At 43.2% G+C, this 24,776-nt stretch overlaps 1 protein-coding gene across 1 annotated transcript in view; it reads left to right on the top strand.

Moving 5' to 3' along the window:
- LOC137544478 (serine/threonine-protein kinase 38) overlaps window positions 1–24,776 on the top strand; it is a 108,101-nt gene that overhangs the window by 72,371 nt on the left and 10,954 nt on the right. The window contains exons 7-10 of the mRNA XM_068265566.1: window positions 9,830–9,984; window positions 13,290–13,392; window positions 17,348–17,409; window positions 19,257–19,374. Coding sequence (XP_068121667.1) covers window positions 9,830–9,984; window positions 13,290–13,392; window positions 17,348–17,409; window positions 19,257–19,374 — 438 coding nt within the window. The remainder of the gene's footprint in view (window positions 1–9,829; window positions 9,985–13,289; window positions 13,393–17,347; window positions 17,410–19,256; window positions 19,375–24,776) is intronic.

Genomic DNA, 24,776 nt, shown 5'->3' with positions numbered 1-24,776 from the left:
GGCCTGTGGCTGTGGGTAAGTAACATTGTCTTGCCTGATACACTGGGCTGTGTAGAAGCCGGAGATAATGTGCATCCTTAATATGAGCAGCCATGTGCAAAAACACCCTGACCGAAGCATCCATGCCTGATCTAATGCTGGAGGGTCAGAATGAAGCCTCACACTCCACCTACCAGCACTCGGTCCCTTGTCTCCTCACACCATTCCCCCTATAGCTCCTAGCCTTCAACTCTCACTCATGCTTCCTCCCCCCTCCCCCCCTATTCCTCGGAATGTTAGGGCCTGTCCTGGCTCCTCTGGGAATAATATCTGCTCTGGCTAAGCCTGTGGACCAAAGTCTCTGGACGGCAGTAGTGGGCAGAGCAGGAACGTGCCCTCGCACAGCAGTCCATGAAGAGGACAGGAGTGGGCGGATCAGGAGCATAGCCACATTCAGCTCTCATTTGTGGAGGTGGCTGGAGTGGGCACAGCAAGAGCGTAGTAAAGTAAGGCTATGCTTACCCTGCTGCTCTGTTGCTGTCAGGAGGAAGAGTGCAGGAGGGCTGGAGTATGAGTGGCCTTGCGGGCCAAATATAATGTAAAATGAAAAGAACACTTGCAAGCCAAATTTTGTCACTGCAAGCCAAATTTTGTCACTGCAGGGCAGATTTGGCCCAGAGTTTGACATACGTCTTAAAAGTAAAGCTTTTTAAAAAAAAAATGATAGGGCTCAATAGGACTTGCATGCATTCCTCTTGTCATTTTCACTGTAAGAGTTAACCAGTACTATAAATCCAAGTCTGTCTGCAGACAGGAATGGATTGCAGCTCAGTAATACTTTCTAAGACATTATTATTATTATTATTATTATTGATTTATAAAGCGCCAACATATTCCGTGGCGCTGTACAAAGTAAGAAACAAACATGGGGTACATAATAATACAGACAATGGTGTACACCAATATACAAGATACATATTTAGTGACAAAATACTAAGAATGATACAAAATACAAATTATAGAATTGGTAATGACAGTGATAAAATTACCATGATGAATAAAATGTATAATGGTTACCAAGACACAAAAGGGGGAGAGAGCCCTGCCCTTGCGAGCTTACAATCTAAAGGGAATGGGGGGGGGGGGGGGGGAAACAGGAGGAGGGGTAGTATGCAGCAAATATATAGAGGCTTTGTGTTTTAGGATACCTAGTGGGAGTGCAATTTGGTCTTAGTACAAAGGGAAGTGGCCTAAGGTAGAGCATATGCTTGTCGAAACAAGTGTGTTTTTAGAGAGCGTTTAAAGGAAACAAAGGTTTGTGAGTGACGGATGTGTTGTGGGAGGGCATTCCAGAGGAGGGGTGAAGCGCGTGCGAAGTCTTGTAAACGTGAATGTGAGGAGTTGATTCTAGAGGAGGACAACAGAAGATCATGTGCCGATCTGAGATTGCGATTGGGTTTGTATCTGGAGATTAATGAGGATATGTACCGGGGAGAGATCGTGGAGAGCTTTGTAGGTTAGGGTTAGGAGTTTGAACTGAATCCTCTGGTTAATTGGCAGCCAGTGAAGAGCTTGGCAAAGAGGGTCGGCAGAGGAAGATCGAGAAGAGAGATGAATGAGACGAGCAGCTGAGTTCAGTACTGACTGGAGCGGGGCCAGTTTGTTAGACGGTAGTCCACAAAGTAGTACGTTGCAGTAGTCCAGACGAGAAATTATAACACTTTTCTGTTGCTGTCGTAAACTGCAAGGAAGAAGAAATAAGTTTAATAGGACATTATTTCTCTGTATAGGAGCTTTATAAACATTAAAGAGCTGGGATAGATGCTAGTGATGCAGTTTAATCCACAGTTAGATTAAAAATTCTTAAAACCCAAAAAAGAATGTAGGCTTTCTGGAAGTCATATTCAGGATTATTTTATATAACTACATACTGTATATCTCATTAGGCTGTTTTCCGGTCAGGCTTATGCTAAGGTTTAAAAGTGCTGTTGTCCTTTAACAACAAAACTTTTGTATGCTTTCACAATCTGACACTAGTCGACACATTCTGAGGATTGGTCAGAGAGACAACTAGAGACAGGTTGAGCAATTCTGAAATTCGTATCTTCGGGTTATACAAAATGCATACATTGTCTCTGAGAGAACTTGTCGTTTTTTTTTGTTTGTTTGTTTTTTGTTTGTTTGTTTTTTTAACTCAGCAAGTCATTTTATTGGAAGAATTAGCAGTTGAAATACACAGACATTCTCTGCTCGCAGGCAGGGTAAAAACAAAGAAAGTAAGCGATTCATCATACAGAAAAAGTTGCCCTGTAGCAGAGAAAAGATTCCAATATATGATCCTGCTGGACCGCAGAAGGGTAACAGCTAAACAGAGTAACATGTAAGTTACAATATCTAAGTTAAAAGAAAGAGAAATAAAATAGAAAGGAAAAAGAAAATAAAAAGAAAGGAAAAGAAGAAAAAAGAAAGAGAAATGTCCTAGGCCCCGCCAGGCCAACTACATCCAGGGAGAAAACACAAGAAAAGGGTTTAGAGTTATGTGTTTATTGCCATAACAAGGGGGAGATCAAAGATGCATTATATGCGTCCAGGGGTCCCAAATAAAGTGGTACTTGGCAACTGCCCCTCGCCTTTGATATATGGCTTCATGATAGGGGAGGGTATGTTTTACCGATGCAATCCATTCTGCCATTGATGGTACAAGAGGAAGAATCCAGTGCTTAGTTAAAGTTCTATGGGAAATTTGCAGAACATGTATAATCAATTGAGTAGTATATTTATTATATATGTTTGGGGGAATAATATTAAGTAGGCAGATTTTGGGGTCAAGAGCCACAGAGCAGCCCATCTTGTCATGGAGAAATGTTGTTACTTGTTGCCAATACAAATTTACCTCGGGACAGGACCACATCATATGATAAAAAGTTCATTGGTCCAGAGCACACTTTGGGCAGAGAGGGGAATAACCTGGTTTAAATTTAGATAGACGCACCAGAGTTAGGTATGCTCTATGCAGTACATAAAGGGCGAGCAACCTATCAGGAATGTGAGGGGATACCTTAGGAACATTGTCAAGAGCATCTTCCCAGTCCTCATCAGTTAGTTCTCCCACATCCAGTTCCCATGTGGATTTTTTAAGATAGGCCCTACAGGTGGAAACCTCTATCATTATAATATTGTAGATTGTGGATATCAGTTGGGTAGATGAGGTGCCCTTAACTATGGATAGAATTGGTGAGTCTGAAAAGGCAGCCGGTAGAGTTGAAAATTGAGCCTTAATTGCATGAGTAAGTTGGAAATAGGTGAATCTCATGTGGGGGGGGGGGGGGGGGGGGGGGTTATATTGAGTGGAAAGTTGTTCATACGGGATAAGGTGGCCAGAGTCCATTATTTGGTGAAGGTAGAGAATACCCTGGTCAATCCAGAGCCTGGCGTTTGGTAATTTCCGCAGTTCGGGGAGGCTGCGATTTTTCCCATAGCGGAGTATATTTAAGGGGATGTTCAAGTCGTAAGTATTTGTGGGCTGTATCCCAGGCTTTTAAAGTTTGGGTAAGAGTGATCGGATAATCTTTAGCGTGGTAGGAATTTTTAGCGCCTATAAGTATAATGGTAATGGGTTCAAGTTGTTGAAGTGCTGGGGAATCCGATAGAAGTCCCACCAATCGATCTTTCTGAAGGGTAAGATCAAAGTAAATATGGGAAAGCTGGGCAGCCAGATAATAGACATGACAGTTAGGTACTGCTAAGCCACCAAGGTCCTTGGGGCATTGTAGTGTTTGGAGTGGGAGACGGTGCCTACCCTTATTCCATATAAACTGGGTGAGAGGGGAAATTTATTTTAGAAAAGAGTGAGAACGGGAGATACAGGGGGGCATTCCAGGAGATGTATAGAATACGAGGTAGTAAAATCATTTTAAAGAGATTCGCTCTGCCGGCCACATTTATTGGCAACTTACACCATGCCTGGAGTTTAGATTGTATATGCTGGACTAATGGAGACCATTTAAGAGGGATAAATTCCTGCGGATGCCTGGAGATGCGTATACCAAGGTAAGTGATCTCTGATGCCCACTGGAGAGGAGTAGAGGCCTGAGGCAGGGATGGAGGGAAGCTATCTAAGGGAAGGATAGAGGACTTTGACCAATTTAATGCGAAGGCCAGAGTAGGAACCATATTCCTCAATAACTTGTAGGGCACGTCTTGTCGGTTTTTTTTACTTAGCACAGCAGGGACTGTATAGTTTCTAAAAGTCTCCTTAAACTCATGACACGTACATTTTTTGAATGATCACCAAGAAAATGTACTGGTCTCTACAAAGTAGGGATGAGCTAGAATGCACCAGCAAAACGAGTGCAGAGTGCAGGAGATGAGGGTTGATTCACCTGGCTGGCTGGCTTCCACCTGCATTGCAGTGCATTCCTTTGGCATACACTTCCACATTCAGAGCCAGAACTTCCATCTCTGAATGCAGAAGTGTACGCCGATGGAATACAGATGGTAGATAGGTGAGTTAAAGGACAACTGAAGCGAGAGTGATATGGAGGCTGTCATATTTATTTACTTTTAAGCAATACCAGTTTCCTGGCTATTCTGCTGATCCTCTGCCTCCAATAATTTTAAACATAGACCCTGAACAAGCATGCTGCACTATTGTCAGATCTGACAATATTAGCTGCATGCTAGTTTCTGGTGGTGTTCAGACACTACTGCAGCCAAAAATAGGTCAACAGGGCTGCCAGGCAGCTGGTATTGTTTAAAGGGAAATACATTTTGCAACCTCCGTATCCCTCTCATTTCAAGTGTACTTTAACCTCGCATATCCTGCTCTCGCCCCCTGCACTTTGCAAGGCGTTCTTGCTTGTCCCTGTTTCACAGTAACAAGAAACGGTGAATAGAACTCCTATATCTTGGGGGATAACTTTTTATTTATGCAGTGGGGAGTTACCATTTTATGTGGTTTTTTTTTTTTTTGTTTCTTTTTTGTTTAGCTATAATGCTCAGTGTGAATTATCTTTCCCTTTTAAATCCATGGTTTAAAGTCGATCTGAAGCGCTAGTTAAAAAAACAAAAAAACAAAACCTGATGCTCACCTAAGGAGAGAGAGAGAAGGCTGTGGGTCTTATGCTGGGTATACACGGCTCGATTTTTCCGCTAGATTCTCCCGCTCCACCGATACCATCGCCAAATTCTCTTATCTTCTGCTCGTTTTTCTTAGTTTTTCCATTGTGTTCAACGCGGAATCGAGCGCTGAAACAATCGGGTGGGAGATCGGACATGTCGGCAATTATCTATTGAGCCATCGAAATGGCTCAGAATCAAGCCGTGTATTCCCAGCATTATAGAGCCTTCCCGTTCCTCTCCTCATCTGCTTGTTCTGCCGCAGGCTCTTCCATTCACATCTCCTGCTGCGGGAGACTTCAGAAGTCTTCAGGAGCCCGAAGTGGAAGAAAGCAGTCTCAGACCCAATGGGTTCGAGACTAACTGGGGAGCCTGCGGGAGAATGCAAGGAACCAGGAGAGGACCGGGAAGGCTCTATAGGACCTTTCTACTCCTTAGGTAAGTATCAGTTTAAAAAAAAAATTCTTCAGACTCCCTTTTAAATACAGTGCATTTTTTCAACAAATAACTGTCACTAGGGTTTCTTTCACTCGTGCAGCTGACAGGAGGTGCACTCACTGCCTGTCAGCTGCTCCCATGGATCTACTGGGTGCTTGCAGGCATCTGGCATAGGCAATGGGGTCTTGTTTGTACTGTGCGTAAAAATCTGAGCAGGCAGAAATAGCACTTTATGTTGATACTTGCCACGTGTGGTTACAAACACTGCCACTTACCATGCTTGCATTACACAGCAACCTCTCCCTCCACAACATAACCATTACAATTTTTAATGAACGATTGTATTTTTAATCAGGTTATTTAGATTGTATTGTATGAAAACAAAAAAACCAATGGTTGTCACAATCTATCCTCGGTGATCACATTATTACTGTAGTTTCCTTAAAGAGAATCTGTATTGTTAAAATCGCTCAAACGTAAACATACCAGTGCGTTAGGGGACATCTCCTATTACCCTCTGTCACAATTTCGCCGCTCCCCGCCGCATTAAAAGTGGTTAAAAACAGTTTTAAAAAGTTTGTTTATAAACAAACAAAATGGCCACCAAAACAGGAAGTAGGTTGATGTACAGTATGTCCACACATAGAAAATACATCCATACACAAGCAGGCTGTATACACCCTTCCTTTTGAATCTCAAGAGATCATTTGTGTGTTTCTTTCCCCCTGCATCTCTCATGCACTGTTTCAGGCTGCTCTTTTCTTCCTGCAAACAGCTTTGCCCTTGTCTGAATTTCCTCAGTATGTGAAAGCCCAGCCAGCTCAGAGGACGATTTATCCAGCTTGTAAACGATAAGAGAGAAGCTGCCCTAATCTAAATAATACACAGGCAGTGTGCAGAGAGGGGCCTGGAGGGGAGAGATGCATCACAGAACCACAACACTGAAGAACTTGGCAGCCTTCCAGACACAGGCTGACAAGTCTGTCAAGAGAGAGATAAGCTGATTTATTACAGAGATGGTGGTAGTAGAACGTGCTGCAGTAAGCCAGAACACATTAGAATAGCTTTTGGAACTTGTAGGATGATAAAAAACAGGATGCAATTTTTGTTACGGAGTCTCTTTAAAGAGGAACTGTCGCGAAAATCTTAAAATCTAAAACACATACAAATAAAAAGTACATTTATTCCAGTGTAAAATGAGCTATAAATTGCTTTTCTCCTATGTTGCGGTCACTTACAATAGGTAGTAGAAATCTGACATTACCGACTTTTGGGCTAGTCCATCTCCATAGGGGATTCTCAACATGGCCTTTATTCTTTATAAAGACATTTCCTGAAAAAAGATTTATACAAAGATGCTGGCCAGCCTCCCTGCTCACTGCACACTTATTTGGCAGTTGGACAGAGCAACTGCCATTCACTAAGTGCTTTTTAAAATAAAGAAAACCCTGAGAACCCCCATGAGAAGATGGGCTAGTCCAAAATCTGTCGGTAATGTCAGATTTCTACTACTTACTGTAAGTGACAGCAACACAGGAGAAAAGTAATTTATGGCTCATTTTACTCAGGAAGAAAAATACTAATTTCTGTATGTTTACATGTGCTTTAAATTTTAAGATTTTTGTGACAGACATCCTTTTAAAGAGCTTTTCTTACAATTGTAACTTGTAACAATATAGTGAACAGTTAGGATTCTTTAATGCTGTGGATCTATTGAATGCAGTCTTTTTTCTTTTGATCTGAGTGATGTTATTGGAAATATGCTGAATTCGCTAAAAATCTCTTCATTTAATTTTAGTCTTGTCTTGCACAAACTGGTTTTATATAGTGGAAATGACAGTTTATTTTCTTCTGCTTGTCACTTCTAATACTATTGAAATGTTGATCCTTTCCTTCCTCATTTGACTTCCTCTGTACAAAGGAAGTTGAGGGAATAAGTACTTTTTCTACTGTGTAGACTAATGCAGCTAGAGTAGCTTTAACATGTCCTTTAGACTTTAATCAGAGGTCCGCCGCATGATAAAATAATGCCAGGTTAACATAACATATATGAAGATAGTTGTTGTGTTATGATGTAATATAAAAATATCAGTCATGGATACACTGCTCAATCTTCAATAGAGCCATATAAATTCATATATGAGCTGATAACCACATGGTCTGTAACAGCTGTATACAAGTAAGCTGGAGTCTTTGTATGCATAAAGAATAAAGGTGTGTGTACACACATTATAATCAGCTCACTCGAGGTCATGGCAGTCTCAGTCAAGAATTTAGTGAGTATACAGGTGTCTCTTGAGCTCAGTCAGAGGTCCGAAGAGTGTGTGTGTGTGTGTGTGTGTGTGTGTGTGTGTGTGTGTGTGTGTGTGTACACACAGTGGCGTCACAAGCTGCATGCGGGAGGTGGCACCCAGGCAGGGCGGAAATGACAGACTCCAGCCTAGGGATGCAGCGAGTTGGGCCCCACTTCATTCTTTCCTCCCTCTTAGAGCACCCCTTCCTGTGCTCCACCCATCATAGGCAGCTGCATAGTAAGTACATTAGAGGTGTTTAAGATGGAGCATCTTCCCACCTCTAGTGCAGTGTCTCCCATCCATCCACTCTGCCTCCTGTTTCTCCTACAAGTCCTATGATTACACAATGACATGCAGGCGATCAGGGCTGAAGCAGGTCATTTCGGTGCACGCTCTTCCATGCACTGCATCTGACCTGGGTGCCGCCTAAGACCTCATTTTATTAGGACTATGGCCGCACAGCAAAGGTAATTCTGGTGTCTGCAATCGCCGGACCCCAAATTACTCCTCCATCCGAGTTGCTATGACTCAGAAAGGGAATAGTAATTAATGTCGCCTGGAAAGTGGGAGGCTGCTGGGGAGCACAGATGGGAGATACAGTGCTGGAGATCTTGAGATGACCTGTTTTTTTTTTGGGGGGGGGGGGGGGGGGGGTAGTCCCGCTTTTTGCCTTTGTTTTGTTTTGTTTTTTTTTGTTTTTTATTTTCTCAAGATTTTAGATGACAGTACAAGAAATCAGGCATATTATGTACAATAAACATTGAGCAGCATACAACAAAACATAATCGAGAAAAGGGGCAAACATCCCCAACGTAGGCAGTTTGAAACAGTGCAAAACATTCAAGTCTAGGGTGTGTATGGCAAAAACAGTAGGTGAACAGGGAAGAAGACAAAGTAGAACAGAGCACATTATGTAAGCTGACTGGAGGGGGGCCCAACAGAAACCGCATTTATCCAGGCGATCCAGATAGGATTGAATCTGGTGAGATTAGATTTGAGGGAATGTGAAGTCCATATGATAAAGTACCACATTCTGTCTAATAGAACATTTTGAGGGGGTAAAGAACCCTGCCAGTGCCTGGCTATAATACACCTAGTATATTCTGGTATCTGGAAAGCTGGGGGATCAGTCAGACCAAACAAAGCAACATATTGGTCTGGGTCAACCTATGTTTGAAATGTCAGGCAGATCTCTTTAAAGCAGCATTCCTTAACACCTCGAATAGGAGAATAGGAAGGCATAGCCACCAACAGTGCGCTGTGTCAGTATTAATATCCAGGCAATGGAAGCATTTTACAGATTAGGACCTGCAGAATTTAAACAATTTTTTCAGGGTTTGATACCATTCATAAAAATCTTATAACTCTTTTCTTAAATAATAATTTTAGTAGAAGTTGTTGCCATTTGTCGGCCTGCTTATGCAGGTCAATAAGAAGTGTCTGAAGACAAGTCTGAGTCTGTATAGACCAGAAGTGCCTGAAGACACTTTTTATTGACCTAAGGAAGTAGGGTGAGGTTGTGAAACGCATGGTCTAATGTGTCGTGTTCAAATAATATAACCTTCTTTTACTGCTGACCAATCGGGTGAGGAGTATTTTCAAAAGTGATTCAGCAGTGGTGATTTCATATGATCTCACTTCAGGTTCCTTTTAAATGTTGATAGATGTGATAGAGCCACCTAGAGATTAGTGAGCTCTTGGCCCAAATTCAGAAATAGTTCTGATCCATGTAGATTTATTTAGAAAATATTGTTTGCTAAATATAATAGCTGCTGCATGAATTATCAACTTCCACCTCTACAATTTCCATTTGTCTGCTCCATTATAGAACAGACCAGTTAAACTCCTACTTTAACGCCCGTACAACAAGTAGACTTAATTCTGTCTCCAGCACCCCCTGCCGCACCCCCACCCCATTAATTCTTCATGTGTGTTAAATGTACAGCCTTTCGTAAAAAATGACATACTTCACATAAGTGTGTGCCTTTTTTTTCTGTTAGGTGATATGATGACCTTGCTAATGAAGAAAGATACGCTGACGGAAGAGGAAACCCAATTTTACATTGCTGAAACTGTGCTGGCAATTGATTCAATCCATCAGCTGGGTTTTATACACAGGGACATTAAACCGGATAACCTCTTACTAGACAGCAAGGTAATTATATTTGGCATGAAGGCCTGATGTAAGACTTATGTGAGAATCTGGTGCCAATGGTGCCAATCCTTCAAAATCTATTTTAATGTGCAGATTTCAGTTCTGCACTTTAAGAAAGACAAGATATAGGGATTGTAGTGTACACAGCTCTCAGTTCTGGTCACTTTCTAACTTCAGCCTGAGCTCACACTGGCAAAAAAAAAAAAAAAAGTTTGCGTTCACCTGGAAAAGTGAGTAAGTAACTTCAATACTAAATGACTTCAATACAGGGGTTGATGGGCAGATGTCTACCTATACAATTCCACAATTTGTTGGATTAGCAGATGTCTGTTATTTCTATGAGGCATCTTCCCATATATGGGTACATATGGTCACCTATTGGGAAATTTTCAACACCTCACTTTTTTTTTCCTGGATGCAGTTCCTACGTAAACATTTTTTATACATTTGTATTCAGCTAAACAAACCTGTATGTGGATTTCTTACCAGCTGTTGCCTGTATTTAGACCGGTTCTAAATTTCCTAACATAACTGCATAACTGTCCTGCCTCCTGTAACAGGTAGTTGGGAACTGCATGAAAGACATTTTATTTGTACGGTAGTTTTAACTTTTTGGTTTTAAATCAAACTGCCAACATATTTGTATTTTCAATATTTTCTATTGAACATCGTCATCCTCCATTCCTAGGTTTATTAGTCCGGCACAGATCGAAATCCATCTTTTTAAATGCACATACATTCAAACCCTCCTCATTATATCCTGGCTCTGTATAATGACCACTTGGAGTACAGTAGTTATTTTTCCAGTGGAGGGGCAGTGGCATCTGTCTGGGAGTCTTTTGTTATGTCCATGCAAATAATAGCTGAAAGGGTAATTTTAATAACCTTGCATTTAAGAATCTCTTGTAAGTTATCGCTATATCATATGGCATGTTAACAAAGGTGCAACTCTGAACAGTCCACATACACTAGAAAATGTATATGTGATGACTACAAAAAAACAAAGCATGAAAAACCTAATATCCCCAGTTCCAGAGATGTAGGCAGTCAAAGTGAAAGTAAAAATGAGCTGAGTACATCTTCTTCCACATCTAGCTTTCTGCTGTACCTTATATCCATGATATAGCTTTGGGGCTGGGGGCAATCCAATTCAGATTTTGCCAGAATAAACCGCATACTGCTTAATCCTTGTGGTACCGCACGACTCTGGCCCCATAAAGGACAGATCCGAGGAGAAAAAAAATGATCTAGTTACCTGGGGCTTCCTTCAGCCCCTGGCAGCCTATTTGTACCTCGCTGCAGCTCCAGTGTCCTGGGGTACCCTCCGTTGCAGATGCTGACCTCATCAGGTCGGCATCTTCTGCACCTGCGTGAGCTCGCTGTTGAGCTCATGTGGCCTGGCGCATCCTTTGCAAGCGAGGTCGGCATCTGCAACGTAGGGGACACCGGAGCTGCAGCGAGGGACAGATAAGCTGCCAGGGGCTGGAAGGAGCGCTAGGTAAGTAGATCATGTTGTTTTGTTTTTTCTCCTTGGATCTGCCCTTTAAGGACTAGTTGTGTTTTCCTATTTTTACAATGACCTCGCTGTGATAGGCTCACTGTGATCACAGGTACTTACCGGCATATGGAGCTCAGCTAAACAAGTAAAGTGTAGCGGCAACGAGCACGTGGCTGCAAGTGACTAAAACCTATGCCCTGGCAGGGATAAGAGGTCATAGTGGGGCGTACATTTGAATCGCCTACGTCTGGGAAAGGTTAAAGGAAACCTGAAATGAAAAAACTCTTATCAGGATTGCTACTTGCTTAAAGTGGACCCAAATTAAAAATACAAGATTTCAGAAATAAAATCTATTTTCTAAATTATAATAATAAATGGCAGCCTTTTTTCAGCTGCTGATGACAAATATAAAATATTTTACCTTTATTGGAGAAACCCCTCCCTTTCTTTCATAGTGCCGGGACAAAATCCGGCAAACTGGTGGAGTAGATGGTATCCAGCTAAGGAGGAATTACTAATGGCTGCCACCTGTATAACCCTAATTATGAAAAGTGAAGGGTGAAAAGCATGCACTGAAATGCTCATAGGCTCGAAGGAGTGTTTTATTTATCTTTGTAGGTATCAGAGTGGTGCAACTAAAAATTTTGAACTAAAAAAAAGTTTGGTTTGGGTCCGCTTTAAGTAGCCTGGTCCATGGTTCTTCCTCTGTCCGCAAGTCAAGCTTTTCAACCTAAGGGCCCTTTTACACTTAATGCGTTGATACACGATGGTACACATTTTTTTTCCCTCCATAGCAGTGTATTGTGAAAAAGCTTTCAGTTAAAGCGCGTGTAGTGGGAACTGAGCCATAGGAAAACATGGACATTACTTTAAAAATCAGTTGTCTTTCAGTTATACCTGAGAGCAACTGATTAAATGTTAAAGTCCCCAAGTGCTTCAGTACTGCGCATGCACATTGTCAAACAGCTTTACTGGCCGACAGTGGAGGAACGATAGTTGGCACAGAGGAATGGGAAGGCTCTATGCAAGCCAGAGCCTTCCCTCTACTTGGGTAAGTATCTAACCTGAAGTGAATTTCTCTCTTCAGGTTTGCGTTAAAGGGAAGGTTCAGGGAGGGGATTAAAAAAATAAAAATAAATTTCCACTTACCTGGGGCTTCCTCCAGCCCGTGGCAGGCAGGAGGTGCCCTCGCCGCCACTCCGCAGGCTCCCGGTGGTCTCCGGTGCCCGACCCGACCTGGCCAGGTCAAGCTCTTCTGCGCTCCATTTCCTGGCACTTCTGCATCCCACGCCGGCGCGCTGACGTCATCGGACAGCCGCCGGGCTGTACTGCGGCGTGGGACGCAGAAGTGCCAGGAAATGGAGCGCAGAAGAGCCCGACCTGGCCGCCGGCCTGGCCAGGTCGGGTCGGGCATCGGAGACCACCGGGAGCCTGCGGAGCGGCGGCGAGGGCACCTCCTGCCTGCCACGGGCTGGAGGAAGCCCCAGGTAAGTGGAAATTTATTTTTATTTTTTTAATCCCCTCCCTGAACCTTCCCTTTAAGCATGCAGTATTTGCAATTTCTGATCTGCATCTTCCCATCACATTCCAAGTGTCTCCATTCATTATTTTGACCTTACACAATGTAACAAGTTTTCACAATGGATGATCTGACTTATTGTATAGTATAGAAAATTCAAATTAAATATTTTTTCTCAGTTGAGGAAAATCGATCAATTTTATAGGTTTTTAAAAGATTAAAATGAAATTCTTACTTAATTTAATAGTTCAGTACAATTAACTTTTTTTGTTTTTCCTTCTCTTTAAGGGCCATGTAAAGCTGTCGGACTTTGGACTGTGTACAGGACTTAAGAAGGCCCATCGGACAGACTTTTACAGAAACCTGAACCACAGCCTGCCAAGTGATTTCAGTAAGGAAATTATTTATTTGCAACTAGTAGCATAATGTTTTCTTTCAACAGTACCTCTAACATAGGAATGTCAAACTTCAGTCCTCAAGGGCTGAGGTCCTCACACATATTTTTAAACCACTCAAATTAATAGATGGGACTCAATCGGGAAAGGCTTGGTTCATCAAGTATAGCACACTTCTCCATTTCTCTGTTCATCCTAAACACTGGCATGGATATGGTCCCCTGGGGCTGGAGTTCAACACCTGTGCTCTAACTCTTCATCTGCGTATATCTGAAATTCATGTTCATCTCTAGTCTATTGTTTTTTGTTTCAATTGTTTTTTATTGAAAAGTTTTATAAGTGTTACAGTTCAATTTTCAACAAGGACAAGTCTCAACAACGGTGAACAGAAACAGCATAAAAAATTTTACAGTCAACTCATCTTTAGCTTGAGCGAGAGAAAGCCAGTATAACACTAGTAATGTCAACATACTAATCTGTGGGTAGAACAACTATTACAATTAGTAATCAGATAAGGGATTCCTAAACGCTATCTTGCAGGATAGTCCATCTACCAACTCTAACCCGTACGGGGTCGGGAGAGGACTAGTCTATCATACCTGTCCAGTACCTATAGCTATGATAGTCTATTGTTTTTAATTGATTTTGATATTGATGGGATGCAACAATTTTTGATGTTTTTTATTGCTGTTGGGCAAAAAGTGGGGACTCCCTAAAGTGAACCTATACCCAATTACAGCTGTGATCCAATCAGGTGGAAATTGGTTAGAATCCCGGTCTGGTTTCAAGCACTGTAAAGATCCCCCTTGCTTTGCTCTGGTACATGGGAATTGTTTCTGTAACCAGCACTGGAATTCCAAACAGTCATGGAAAAAGGATATTTTGTCATTTCTGCTACACAGAGACTGTTTATTCTGGTGCTAAATTGTTTGACTAATCGGCCTATTGACAGTAAACCTGATCACCACATATATGAAGCTAAAAAATAGATTTTGTCTCCTGGTGATCAGACTTGCAAAAGTACTAAATTTCAGTGCCATAATTAATGTTAAGGTTGTGATCATAAGCCCCATTCACTTGAATGAGAGGACTGTTTACATATGAGTTGATTGAGAATTAGCAGTACACGAGCCACCAATGATTATTGGGACCACTTACTGACACTTCCTAATGCAGTGATTTATTACAAAAGTGTTAAGTAGGGTGTTTTGACACAGCACTGTACTTTTCTATTTCCTATGGAAACTGCTACTATCAGAGTGTGTCCATGCCTGCTTGCAAATGTGGCAAATGGCACAAACCTGGGGCTGAACATAGGGCCTTTACCGGTATACAGTATAGTATTGTAACCGCTTGCCGACTCACATAGAATGTATGACTTTACACCAAAGAGGACCCGCTTTGATGCTTTATACTGTATCCAACTCGGCCTACCCTTATAAGCCTCATAACACTCTCATAAACACTTGTATCCCTCTGAGGTACATAAGTGCTCCGGAAGCTTTTAACAACGAGCTGATACACCTCCCACATTTTTTTCAGTCTTGGCGCAGGGTGGGTTGACTCCTCGAAGGTGTCGCTCTTGGCGAAGTTTAAAAACTTCATGATCAAACTGAAGCGATATTCGGACATCACTCTTCCAAAATAAGGGGCCGCAATAATTTTATTGGAGGTCCAATACCATTTCTGCAGGGGCTTCCCCACCACTCCCTGCAGAATAATTGGGCCCAAAAAGAGCGAAATATCCTGTTTGGTAACCGGCTCCCATGTCCTACTCCTCCTGGAAAAGGGCCCTTGTGGAGCAGCCAGTTGTTGGGTAGCATGGCGATTAGTCTCCTCAACTATTTCTTTCAGTGACCGCATCAGAGAAGAAGAGCTGTGGGTACGCCAGGGGGGTTGTGTTCATAGTCTACATTTAGGCCAGGCTCCCCAGTAAAAGGGAAATGTGGGGGTGGTGACCGAGCCTGAGGAAGGTCTATGGGGCACCAAATGCGGACATCTCTGTCCTCGGTGGTGATGGAGTCACTGTCACTCGTGCTATCTGGTTCAGATGACAGATCTCCAGGTGTGTCGCTGTCGCTCCAGTCTGCCAGCAACTGCAGATCGTTGTCCTCAAACTCCACAGCTGCCTTCTGGAGGCTGATGCCATAGCAGATGACAGGCAGGCAGAGGTCGGGACAGGCGGCAGGCAGAGAGTGGTCAAAATCCAGGTAAAAATCAGCAACAGTAAAGCAATCAAAGTCCATGCAAAAATCAGTGCAGGCAGAAAGCAGAGAGAATAGTCAAAATCCAGGTAAAAATCTGTAACCGGTAGGCAGAAAAGTAATCAGATCAGCAGGTCACACAGATCACTCAGCACTTAGGCCTGGTGCACACCAGAGGAGTTTTTCTGAGCGTTTTGAGTTTTTAAATCTGCTGCTAATGTTATCCTATGTGTCTGTGCACACTGGAGCAATGAGGTTTTGTAAAAAAAACCCATAGCATTACATTGGGAAGAGCTTTTGAAACCTCTAAAAGCTCTTCCCAATGTAATGCTATGGGTTTTTTTTTACAATACCTCATTGCTCCAGTGTGCACAGACACATAGGATAACATTAGCAGCAGATTTAAAAACTCAAAACGCTCAGAAAAACTCCTCTGGTGTGCACCAGGCCTTAGCTCAAACACAGCAGGAATCCAATGGCAACATTGCATTGGATACAAATTCCAATACAATGCATAATTGGGCCAATTGGCTTTCATTATTTCCCCATGGCTGCACACTGCCGCTCCACCATTCTGATTGGCCGCCGGGACAACGGCAGAGGTAAAGGGGATCCCGATGGCTGTGGAGAGAAGCCTGGGTCCCGCTGGCAAGCGCTGATCGCGTGTGGGACCCAGGAAAACAATGTGCGGGGCGGTTTTAGCCATCCCGAGCTGAGCTCCGGCTTACCGCTCGCAACGCGCAGCCCAAGCTCAGCTCGGGAATACCGCCAGGGGGGTTAAGCAAGTCCTGATATAGTAGAGGATGAGTGATGTTACTACAAAAATGTACATTATAATTTGTATTTACTCACAATGGAGTGGTTTATTAGTAATGGAGATACTGGTGGAATAGAAAAATGCTATTTTTATTTATTTTTTTGTCTTCTGGATGTTCAGGTGATCTGCCACACTAAATATGTAACAAAGTATGAACTTTTTACGCAGGGATGTATATTTTTACTCCACTATATACATCTGGAAATATGCCCGTGGAAGGGGACTAGATCCCTGAAAGCTTGCATAATTTATCTTTATCAGTTAGCCATTAAAAGGTATTAGGCCCAGTGCACACCAAAACCGCTAGCAGATCCGCAATACGCTAGCGGTTTTGGGAGCTGATTTCAGAGCGATTCTAGGTATGTTTAGAGAGGTTTTCTAAACATACCTAGCGGTTTTGGGTGCGTTTTTGTGTAGCAGATTACACATATTGTTACAGTAAAAGCTGTTACTGAACAGCTACTGTAACAAAAATGCCTGGCAAACCGCTCTGAACTAGCGTTTTTCAGAGCGGTTCGCGTTTTTCCTATACTTTACATTGAGGACGAAATGCTTCCGCTTGGCAAAAACCGCAAACCGCCGGTGTGCACCATCCCATTGCAATACATTAGACAAGCGTTTTTATAGGCGGATGCGGCCAGCGGATCGCTCCAAAAACCGCTCGGTGTGCACTGGGCCTTACTTTTACAAGACTTGTTCTTTCTACCTACATACTCAGGGATGTGAAACCCAGGAACAAGACTTCTCCTTTCTACTGACTTTACCAGTTTAACTTTCAGAAATTTAGTTTTTAATGTTTTGTTTTGCTTTCCATTCCATAAGTGTATTTTTGTTTATTTCTGTAGTCTTCTGGTTTCCTATGAGAACGAGACACATAAACTAGATGTGTGCCTTTTTTTATAAATCATGTTTTTATATTTATATTTGCAGATTTCCAAAACATGAATTCTAAGCGGAAAGCAGAGACCTGGAAGAGAAATAGACGACAGTTGGTATGTTATAGATTACCAATAAACTTTTTTTTTTTATCCTCCCTGTAGATACAGACTTACATTCTATGTGGAAATGACAATATAAATAAATGTTTCACTTGCTGCGGAAAAAGTTTTTGTAATTGTGTAATATCTGTTATTGTAATTGTAGGAGTAGGCCTTTGAAAGGGAGGGAAGGGGGAATGAAACTGATACTGCTCTGCTCCTCGTGCCCAAGGTTTACTAAAATAAATTGGCTGTGGGCCCCCTTATCCCCTGCTGTTTTGTGTAGTAGTGCAGGTGTGCCCCCTGTCATCTGCCAGCATTGGCACCACTGCAGAGGCTAAAGCATGTCCATGTGATTGGAGGTCCAGGTTGAATGGAAACCCCCTCCTTCCCTGGCTCACAGGACTTTTGGGACCGGTTCACACTTCACGCTGTTTAGCAGCGAAACTGAGTTGATCCAAATGGATGCGAACAGATCCTGTGTTCATCAATGGGATCCATTCACATTACTCTGTTTAAAGGGATCAGTTTGGTCTGTTACGCCAAACAGATCGAGTGTGTGGTGAGGCAGAGATTTTTCTGGATCGACTGATATGTCTCATTGACCGATCACTAACAGAAATCACAGATGAAAACTGATGTCCAGTAAAAAGTGATCTGTTTGATGGATTATTAAACAGTCAGTGGGGAAGTAGTCAGGAAGGCTGTGCTAATGCAAACATATAACTGGTAACCTCTAGTCAGATGACTGTAATACACTATTAAATAGTTATATAAGGTTATACATGTGTAGTTCTGTCACTGACTAAAAGCAAATAAAAAAAATTAATTCAAACTATTAGGGTAGTGAACTGGTTAATCAAATCCAGCTCCAAGGGTATAATTTAGCCTTTCTTAACCTTTTTTGTATTTTTTTTTTTTATATATATCCTGGAGGAACCCTGCAAACACTTTTTGGATCCCAAGGAACCCCTGAATTTATTTTGCAGGTGGCATAGTCTTTAAAATTTGGTGTGGCTGTTTATGCCACTACCCCCATTACAGTGCCCTTCATTATAATGTCTCATTGTTCTAGTGCTTTTTTTAATGTGCTCAATATTATTCTGACCCCCAATGTAATGCTTCTATTTACTGTACACCCCCCCCCCCCCCCCCCCCCCCCCATTATAGCATGCTCTCTGTCATACTTCCCTCAACAGCCATGATGGGGCAAAATGCCAAGGAGCCCCTGCAGAGTACTCAAGGAACCCTAGTTGAGAAAGCCTGGTATAATTAATAATGTTATCCAATATATGAACTTTACTTTGTGCCTTTAATTATTATGCCCATTGCCCACTCCCTATCCAACTGTGTCTCTCACAGCTAGCACAGCTGCTGGGCATCATGGGAAATGTAGTATTCCAGCAGCCAGTCATTACACATTGCTGTGCTCATATTTCCGTAACCAGTACAAGTGAGAGACTGACTACATTGCATTGCAGTTAGTACTTGCACATTTTGGTAGAATTATCTGCATTTACACTTTAATTTTGCTAGTTCATTGAGCCTCTTTGATTCATTACTGTCTGTTTAAACCTACTGTGTATATGCATGCATATGCCTTTATTACTGCTGTAAGAGAACTCTTCCTTCCAAAAATATATGGTCTCTGGGTGATTGTAGTTCTTGAGAACCTTGTAATGTGATTCTCCCGGTGGTAATGTTTTCTGTCTGTCACTCTGCCTCCCTGGGATTGTACATGTACAGCATCGTCCTCTTAAACTTTTTTCCTCTTGTTAAAAACATAGCTGTGTAAGCATTGACAAATAAGTAACCAATTCTGTGCCACTTTTGGGTGAATTTTATTTTCTCTGTTATTTTAGGCCTTCTCCACTGTTGGTACTCCAGACTATATAGCACCTGAAGTATTCTTGCAGACTGGTTATAATAAGTTGTGTGATTGGTGGTCGCTAGGAGTCATAATGTATGAAATGCTGATTGGTAAGAATACTTTTACATTTCTAGAATTGTATGTTGCTTGTTGCCAGACTTTCTGAACACAAATATTTCTTGCCTCCCCAGAATTATTCTTACCTTTATTTTGTTTATACTGTATAGTTTCAAAACTGTTACTGTACTTTTGCAGGTCTTAACAGACTATAATTAACCCCAAACTAAAAAGAAATAAATGAAATAACCTTATGATGAATAAGAAGCTGGAAGGATTGCTTGTGCATAGAAAGGAGAAGTTTGACAGTTGTATTTTAATGTTTGCATATCTTTTAACTGGCTGAATAATGTACTGGTTGACCTCCTTGGCGGTTATCCCGAGCTAGGGTCGGGGCGGAAAACCGCAGCTAAGAGCTGTGATCCCGACCTCTGCTCAGGGTAGCCGCCGGAGGCTGTATGCAGAGCAATGCGCTCAGCGGGATCGTTTCTACATACCTCCCGGGGATCCCGACATCAGCTGGCATTCTTCTTCCTCTTCTCCAGGGCTCTGCTTCCTGCTGGTGAGACGACAGCCAGCAGTCTCACTTTAGAGTTGCAGAGCCACCCGTAGGATGGAGGCTTAACTGCAGCGCTGGAGCCAGGGAGGTGAGTGATTGCTGGGCTGCTGCTGATCTCCCTGGCAGCATGATTTTTTCCAGGTTTTAGGGTCTGAAAGGGTGCAAAAAAATTGCACCGCTTTTAGACCCTAAAATGCAGGAAGAAGCAGAATGCCAAGGGGGTTAAGGGCTCTGCCTATGACACCGGAGACCTGGGTTTAAATCTCAGCTCTGCCTGTTTAGTAAGACAGCACCTATTAACCACCTTAGCGGTAATAACAAGCTCAGCTTGTCCATTACCGCTGCAGTGGATATCTCTGGCCCCTGAGGGCCGATTTTGCAATTTTTTTTTCATGCTAGCTAGCTACGTGTGGGGTCCGATCGGTGCCGCGGCAATCCGTAAGGGATCTCCCCCCCCCCCCCCCCCCGCCCAGACCCCTTGCACAGCCTGGCCAATCAGTGCCAGGCTGCGCTATGGGGCTGGATCGGACACCCTCCGACGCCATGACGTCGATGACGTCATCCCGATCGTCGCCATGGCGACGAGGGAAGCCAAGCAGAAAATCCCATTTACAACGGGATTTTCTGCTTGCTGTAAAAGCCAGCGGCGATCGAGCTAGATGGGCAGATGCGCCCTCTAGTGGTGATTCATGTAGCTAACTGAAAGTTAGCTACAATGATTCAAGAAAAAAAATTTGAAAAAAAACTGTTTGCACGCCACTCTGTCGATTTTACTGTAACGCCAGGGTGGTTAAGTAAGGAGTTCCTTGGGCAAGTCTCCTTAACGCTGCTACTGCCTACTGAGTGATCTCTTGTGGCTGCCTCACAAGCGCGTTGAGTCCGACAGGAGAAAAGTGCTATACAAATAGAGAATTATTATATACTGTCTTTTCACCTTTTAGTAAAGGCATGCCACACAGATTCTTACAAGCTGCTTGGTTATTCCACGAAACTTGACAGGTTTTGGACTAGTCCATATCCTTTCCTCATGGGGGATTGAAACCGATAATGTTCTGGCTGTGTACCCAGTTGTTTTCTAAACCGTCTCCTGAACGGCAGTTACCAAGTCTTGGAGGGGGGTTAATCTCTATTGGTGACATGTAAAGTATTGTTTCCAATTATTACTTTAGTTTTTCATTGCTTGAGGGTAACTTGGTGACTTCATACTGATTTACTTTCAAAATGTCTTTCTACTGTATCTATAGTTTGTCATAATTTTGATAGCTTCAAAATCAACATGAATATTTAGAAGGCTGAACTTATGACAGCGCCTTGTATAATTTCCTCTCCTTATATATGTAATTTTAAGTAATAATCCATAATCCACTTTTGTTTAAAAACAACAAATGCTTTCAGTTTAGCCCCTATGCAGTATATTGCAGGTATTAATGGGGAACTTTTCAGCTTGATGACTTTGTGTTATGTGCATATTGAACAGATTCCTCTGTATTTCTAGCAGACACTGGCAGAAGTGTCAGTGCGCTGCCAGTCAATGAGATAATGCAGAAGATGAAAAGGAGTAACAAAGGTTCCTGTTATGTGCATCAGATTACACCTGTAGCAAGAGTTATTCAGTGTACTCAGACTACTACTGTTGCTCTGACCTACAGATTTTCCTGCTGGTAACTTCTGCATATTCATTTCCTGAAGCCCGGGTACACAATCCAATCTTCATAGGTAGTTTTTCCACTTCCATGTAGAATGAGAACTTGCCTACACAATCTGTTCAAAGTTCAAAATCTATTGGCCCTCATACTACATGGAAGTGATGCAATGATAAATCAAGATTTATGGGCGGCGGCAAAGACTGGGCCTAAACGACCGCAATACGCCCATCAGCGGCGGCGGGCGTGGTTATGTGGCGATCGCGTTATTTTGTGACGCGATCAGCCGCCGGCGACAGGCTCCGCCCCCCTCGCGCTGTAACCCGCCGGCCGTTCGGAAGCGCCGGCGGGTTACTAGCTGCCCGATCGCCGGTAACTAAATGTATATAGGCTTTGTAATGTATACAAAGCCTATTATACAGGCTGCCTCCTGCCCTGGTGGTCCCAGTGTCCGAGGGACCACCAGGGCAGGCTGCAGCCACCCTAGTCTGCACCCGATCTTCCCCCCCCCCCCCCCTGCTCACCCCCAGACCACTGTTTTCACCCAATCACCCCCCTAATCACCCATCAATCACTCCCTGTCACTATCTGTCAACGCTAATTTTTTTTTATGCCCTAAACTGCCCCCTGCTATTTCCTGATCACCCCCCCCCCTCCCCCGTGTACTGTATGCCTCTATCCCCCCCTGTAATAACCCACTGATCACCTGTCAATCACCCATCAATCACCCCCTGTCACTGCCACTCATCAATCAGCCCCTAACCTGCCCATTGCGAGCAATCTGATCACTCACCCACACCATCAGATCGCCCGCAGATCCGACGTCAGCTCACCTCCCAAGTGCATTGTTTACATCTGTTCTCTCCTCTAAACACCCACTAATTACCTGTCAATCACCCCCTGTCACTGCTACCCATCAGATCAGACCCCTATCTGCCCCTAGGGCACCCATTCACCCACCCACACCCTCAGAACGACCTCAGACCCACCCCCCAGACATCCCCCCCCCCCCTGTGTACAACTATTCTCCCCTGTAATCACCTGTCAATCACCTGTCAATCACCACCTGTCACTGCCACTTATCAGATTAGACCCTAACCTGCCTCGTACGGGCATCTGATCACCCTCCCACACCATCAGATTGCCCCAGACCTACCCTCAGATCACCTCCAAAATTCATTGTTTACATCTGTTCTTCCATCTAATCACCCACTGATCACCCATCAATCACCCACCTCTCACTGCTACCCATCAGATTAGACCCCTATCTGCCCCTTGGGCACCCAATCACTCGCCCACACCCTCAGAATGCCCTCAGACCCCAGCCCTGATCACCTCGCCAGTGCATTGCTTGCATCTATTCCCCACTCTAATCACACCTTGAGACACCCATCAATCACCACCTGTCACCCACTAGCACACCTACCCATCAGATCAGGCCCTAATTTGCCCCGTATGGGCTCCTGATCACTCAGCCAAACCCTCAGACCCCCTTCCGATCACCTCCCCAGTGCATTGATTGCATCTATTTTCCCCTCTAACCACCCCCTGAGACACCCATCAATCACCTCCTGTCACCCCCCCTCCCCCCCCCCCCCCCCCCAAGCACTCCTATCCATCAGATCAGGCCCAATACAACCTGTCGTCTAAGAGACCACCCTGCTTATGACCGGTTCCACAAAATTCGCCCCCTCATAGCCACCTGTCATCAAAATGTGCAGATGCTTATACCCCTGAACAGTCATTTTGAGACATTTGGTTTCCGGACTACTCACGGTTTTGGGCCCGTAAAAATGCCAGGGCAGTATAGGAACCCCACAAGTGACTCCATTTTAGAAAGACACTCCAAGGTATTCTGTTAGGTGTATGACGAGTTCATAGAAGATTTTATTTTTTGTCAAAAGTTAGCGGAAATTAATTTTTATTGGATTTTTTTCACAAAGTGTCATTTTTCACTAACTTGTGACAAAAAATAAAATCTTCTATGAACTTACCATACACCTAACGGAATACCTTGGGGTGTCTTCTTTTTAAAATGTGGTCACTTGTGGGGTTCCTATACTGCCCTGGCATTTTAGGGGCCCTAAACCGTGAGGAGTAGTCTAGAATCCAAATGCCTCAAAATGACCTGTGAATAGGATGTTAGGCCCCTTAGCGCACCTAGGCTGCAAAAAAGTGTCACATGTGGTACCGCCGTACTCAGAAGAAGTAGTATAATGTGTTTTGGGGTGTATTTTTATACATACCCATGCTGGGTGGGAGAAATCTCTCTGTAAATGGACCATTTACAGAGATATTTCTCCGACCCAGCATGGGTATGTTTAAAAATACACCCCAAAACACATTATACTACTTCTCCTGAGTACGGCAGTACCACGTGTGGCACTTTTTTGCACCCTAACTGCGCTAAGGGGCCCAAAGTCCAATGAGTACCTTTAGGATTTCACAGGTCATTTTGCGACATTTGGTTTCAACACTACTCCTCACGGTTTAGGGCCCCTAAAATGCCAGGGCAGTATAGGAGCCCCACAAATAACCCCATTTTAGAAAGAAGACACCCCCAAGATATTCCGTTAGGAGTATGGTGAGTTCATAGAAGATTTTATTTTTTGTCACAAGTTAGCGGAAAATGACACTTTGTGAAAAAAAAAAACAATTAAATACAATTTCCGCTAACTTGTGACAAAAAAAAAATCTATGAACTCTCCATACTCCTAACGGAATACCTTGGGGTGTCCTCTTTCTAAAATGGGGTCATTTGTGGGGTTCCTATACTGCCATGGCATTTTAGGGGCCCTAAACCGTGAGGAGTAGTCTTGACACCAAATGTCGCAAAATGACCTGTGAAATCCTAAAGGTACTCATTGGACTTTGGGCCCCTTAGCGCAGTTAGGGTGCAAAAAAGTGCCACTCATGTGGTATTGCTGTACTCAGTAGAAGTAGTATAATGTGTTTTGTGGTGTATTTTTACACATACCCATGCTGGGTGGGAGAAATATCTCTGCAAATGGACAATAATTAACTGCGCTAAGGGGCCCAAAGTCCAATGAGCACCTTTAGGCTTTACAGGGGTGCTTACAATTAGGCACCCCCCAAAATGCCAGGACAGTAAACACACCCCACAAATGACCCCATTTTGGAAAGTAGACACTTCAAGGTATTCAGAGAGGAGCATAGTGAGTCCGTGGCAGATTTCATTTTTTTTTTTTGTCACAAAGTGTCATTTTCCACTAACTTGTGACAAAAAATAAAA

Source organism: Hyperolius riggenbachi, chromosome 2 (assembly GCF_040937935.1).
Source record: "Hyperolius riggenbachi isolate aHypRig1 chromosome 2, aHypRig1.pri, whole genome shotgun sequence".
Lineage (NCBI taxonomy): Eukaryota > Metazoa > Chordata > Amphibia > Anura > Hyperoliidae > Hyperolius > Hyperolius riggenbachi.
Note: the sequence above shows the minus strand (reverse complement) of the source record. Positions and strands in the feature narration are given on the sequence as shown.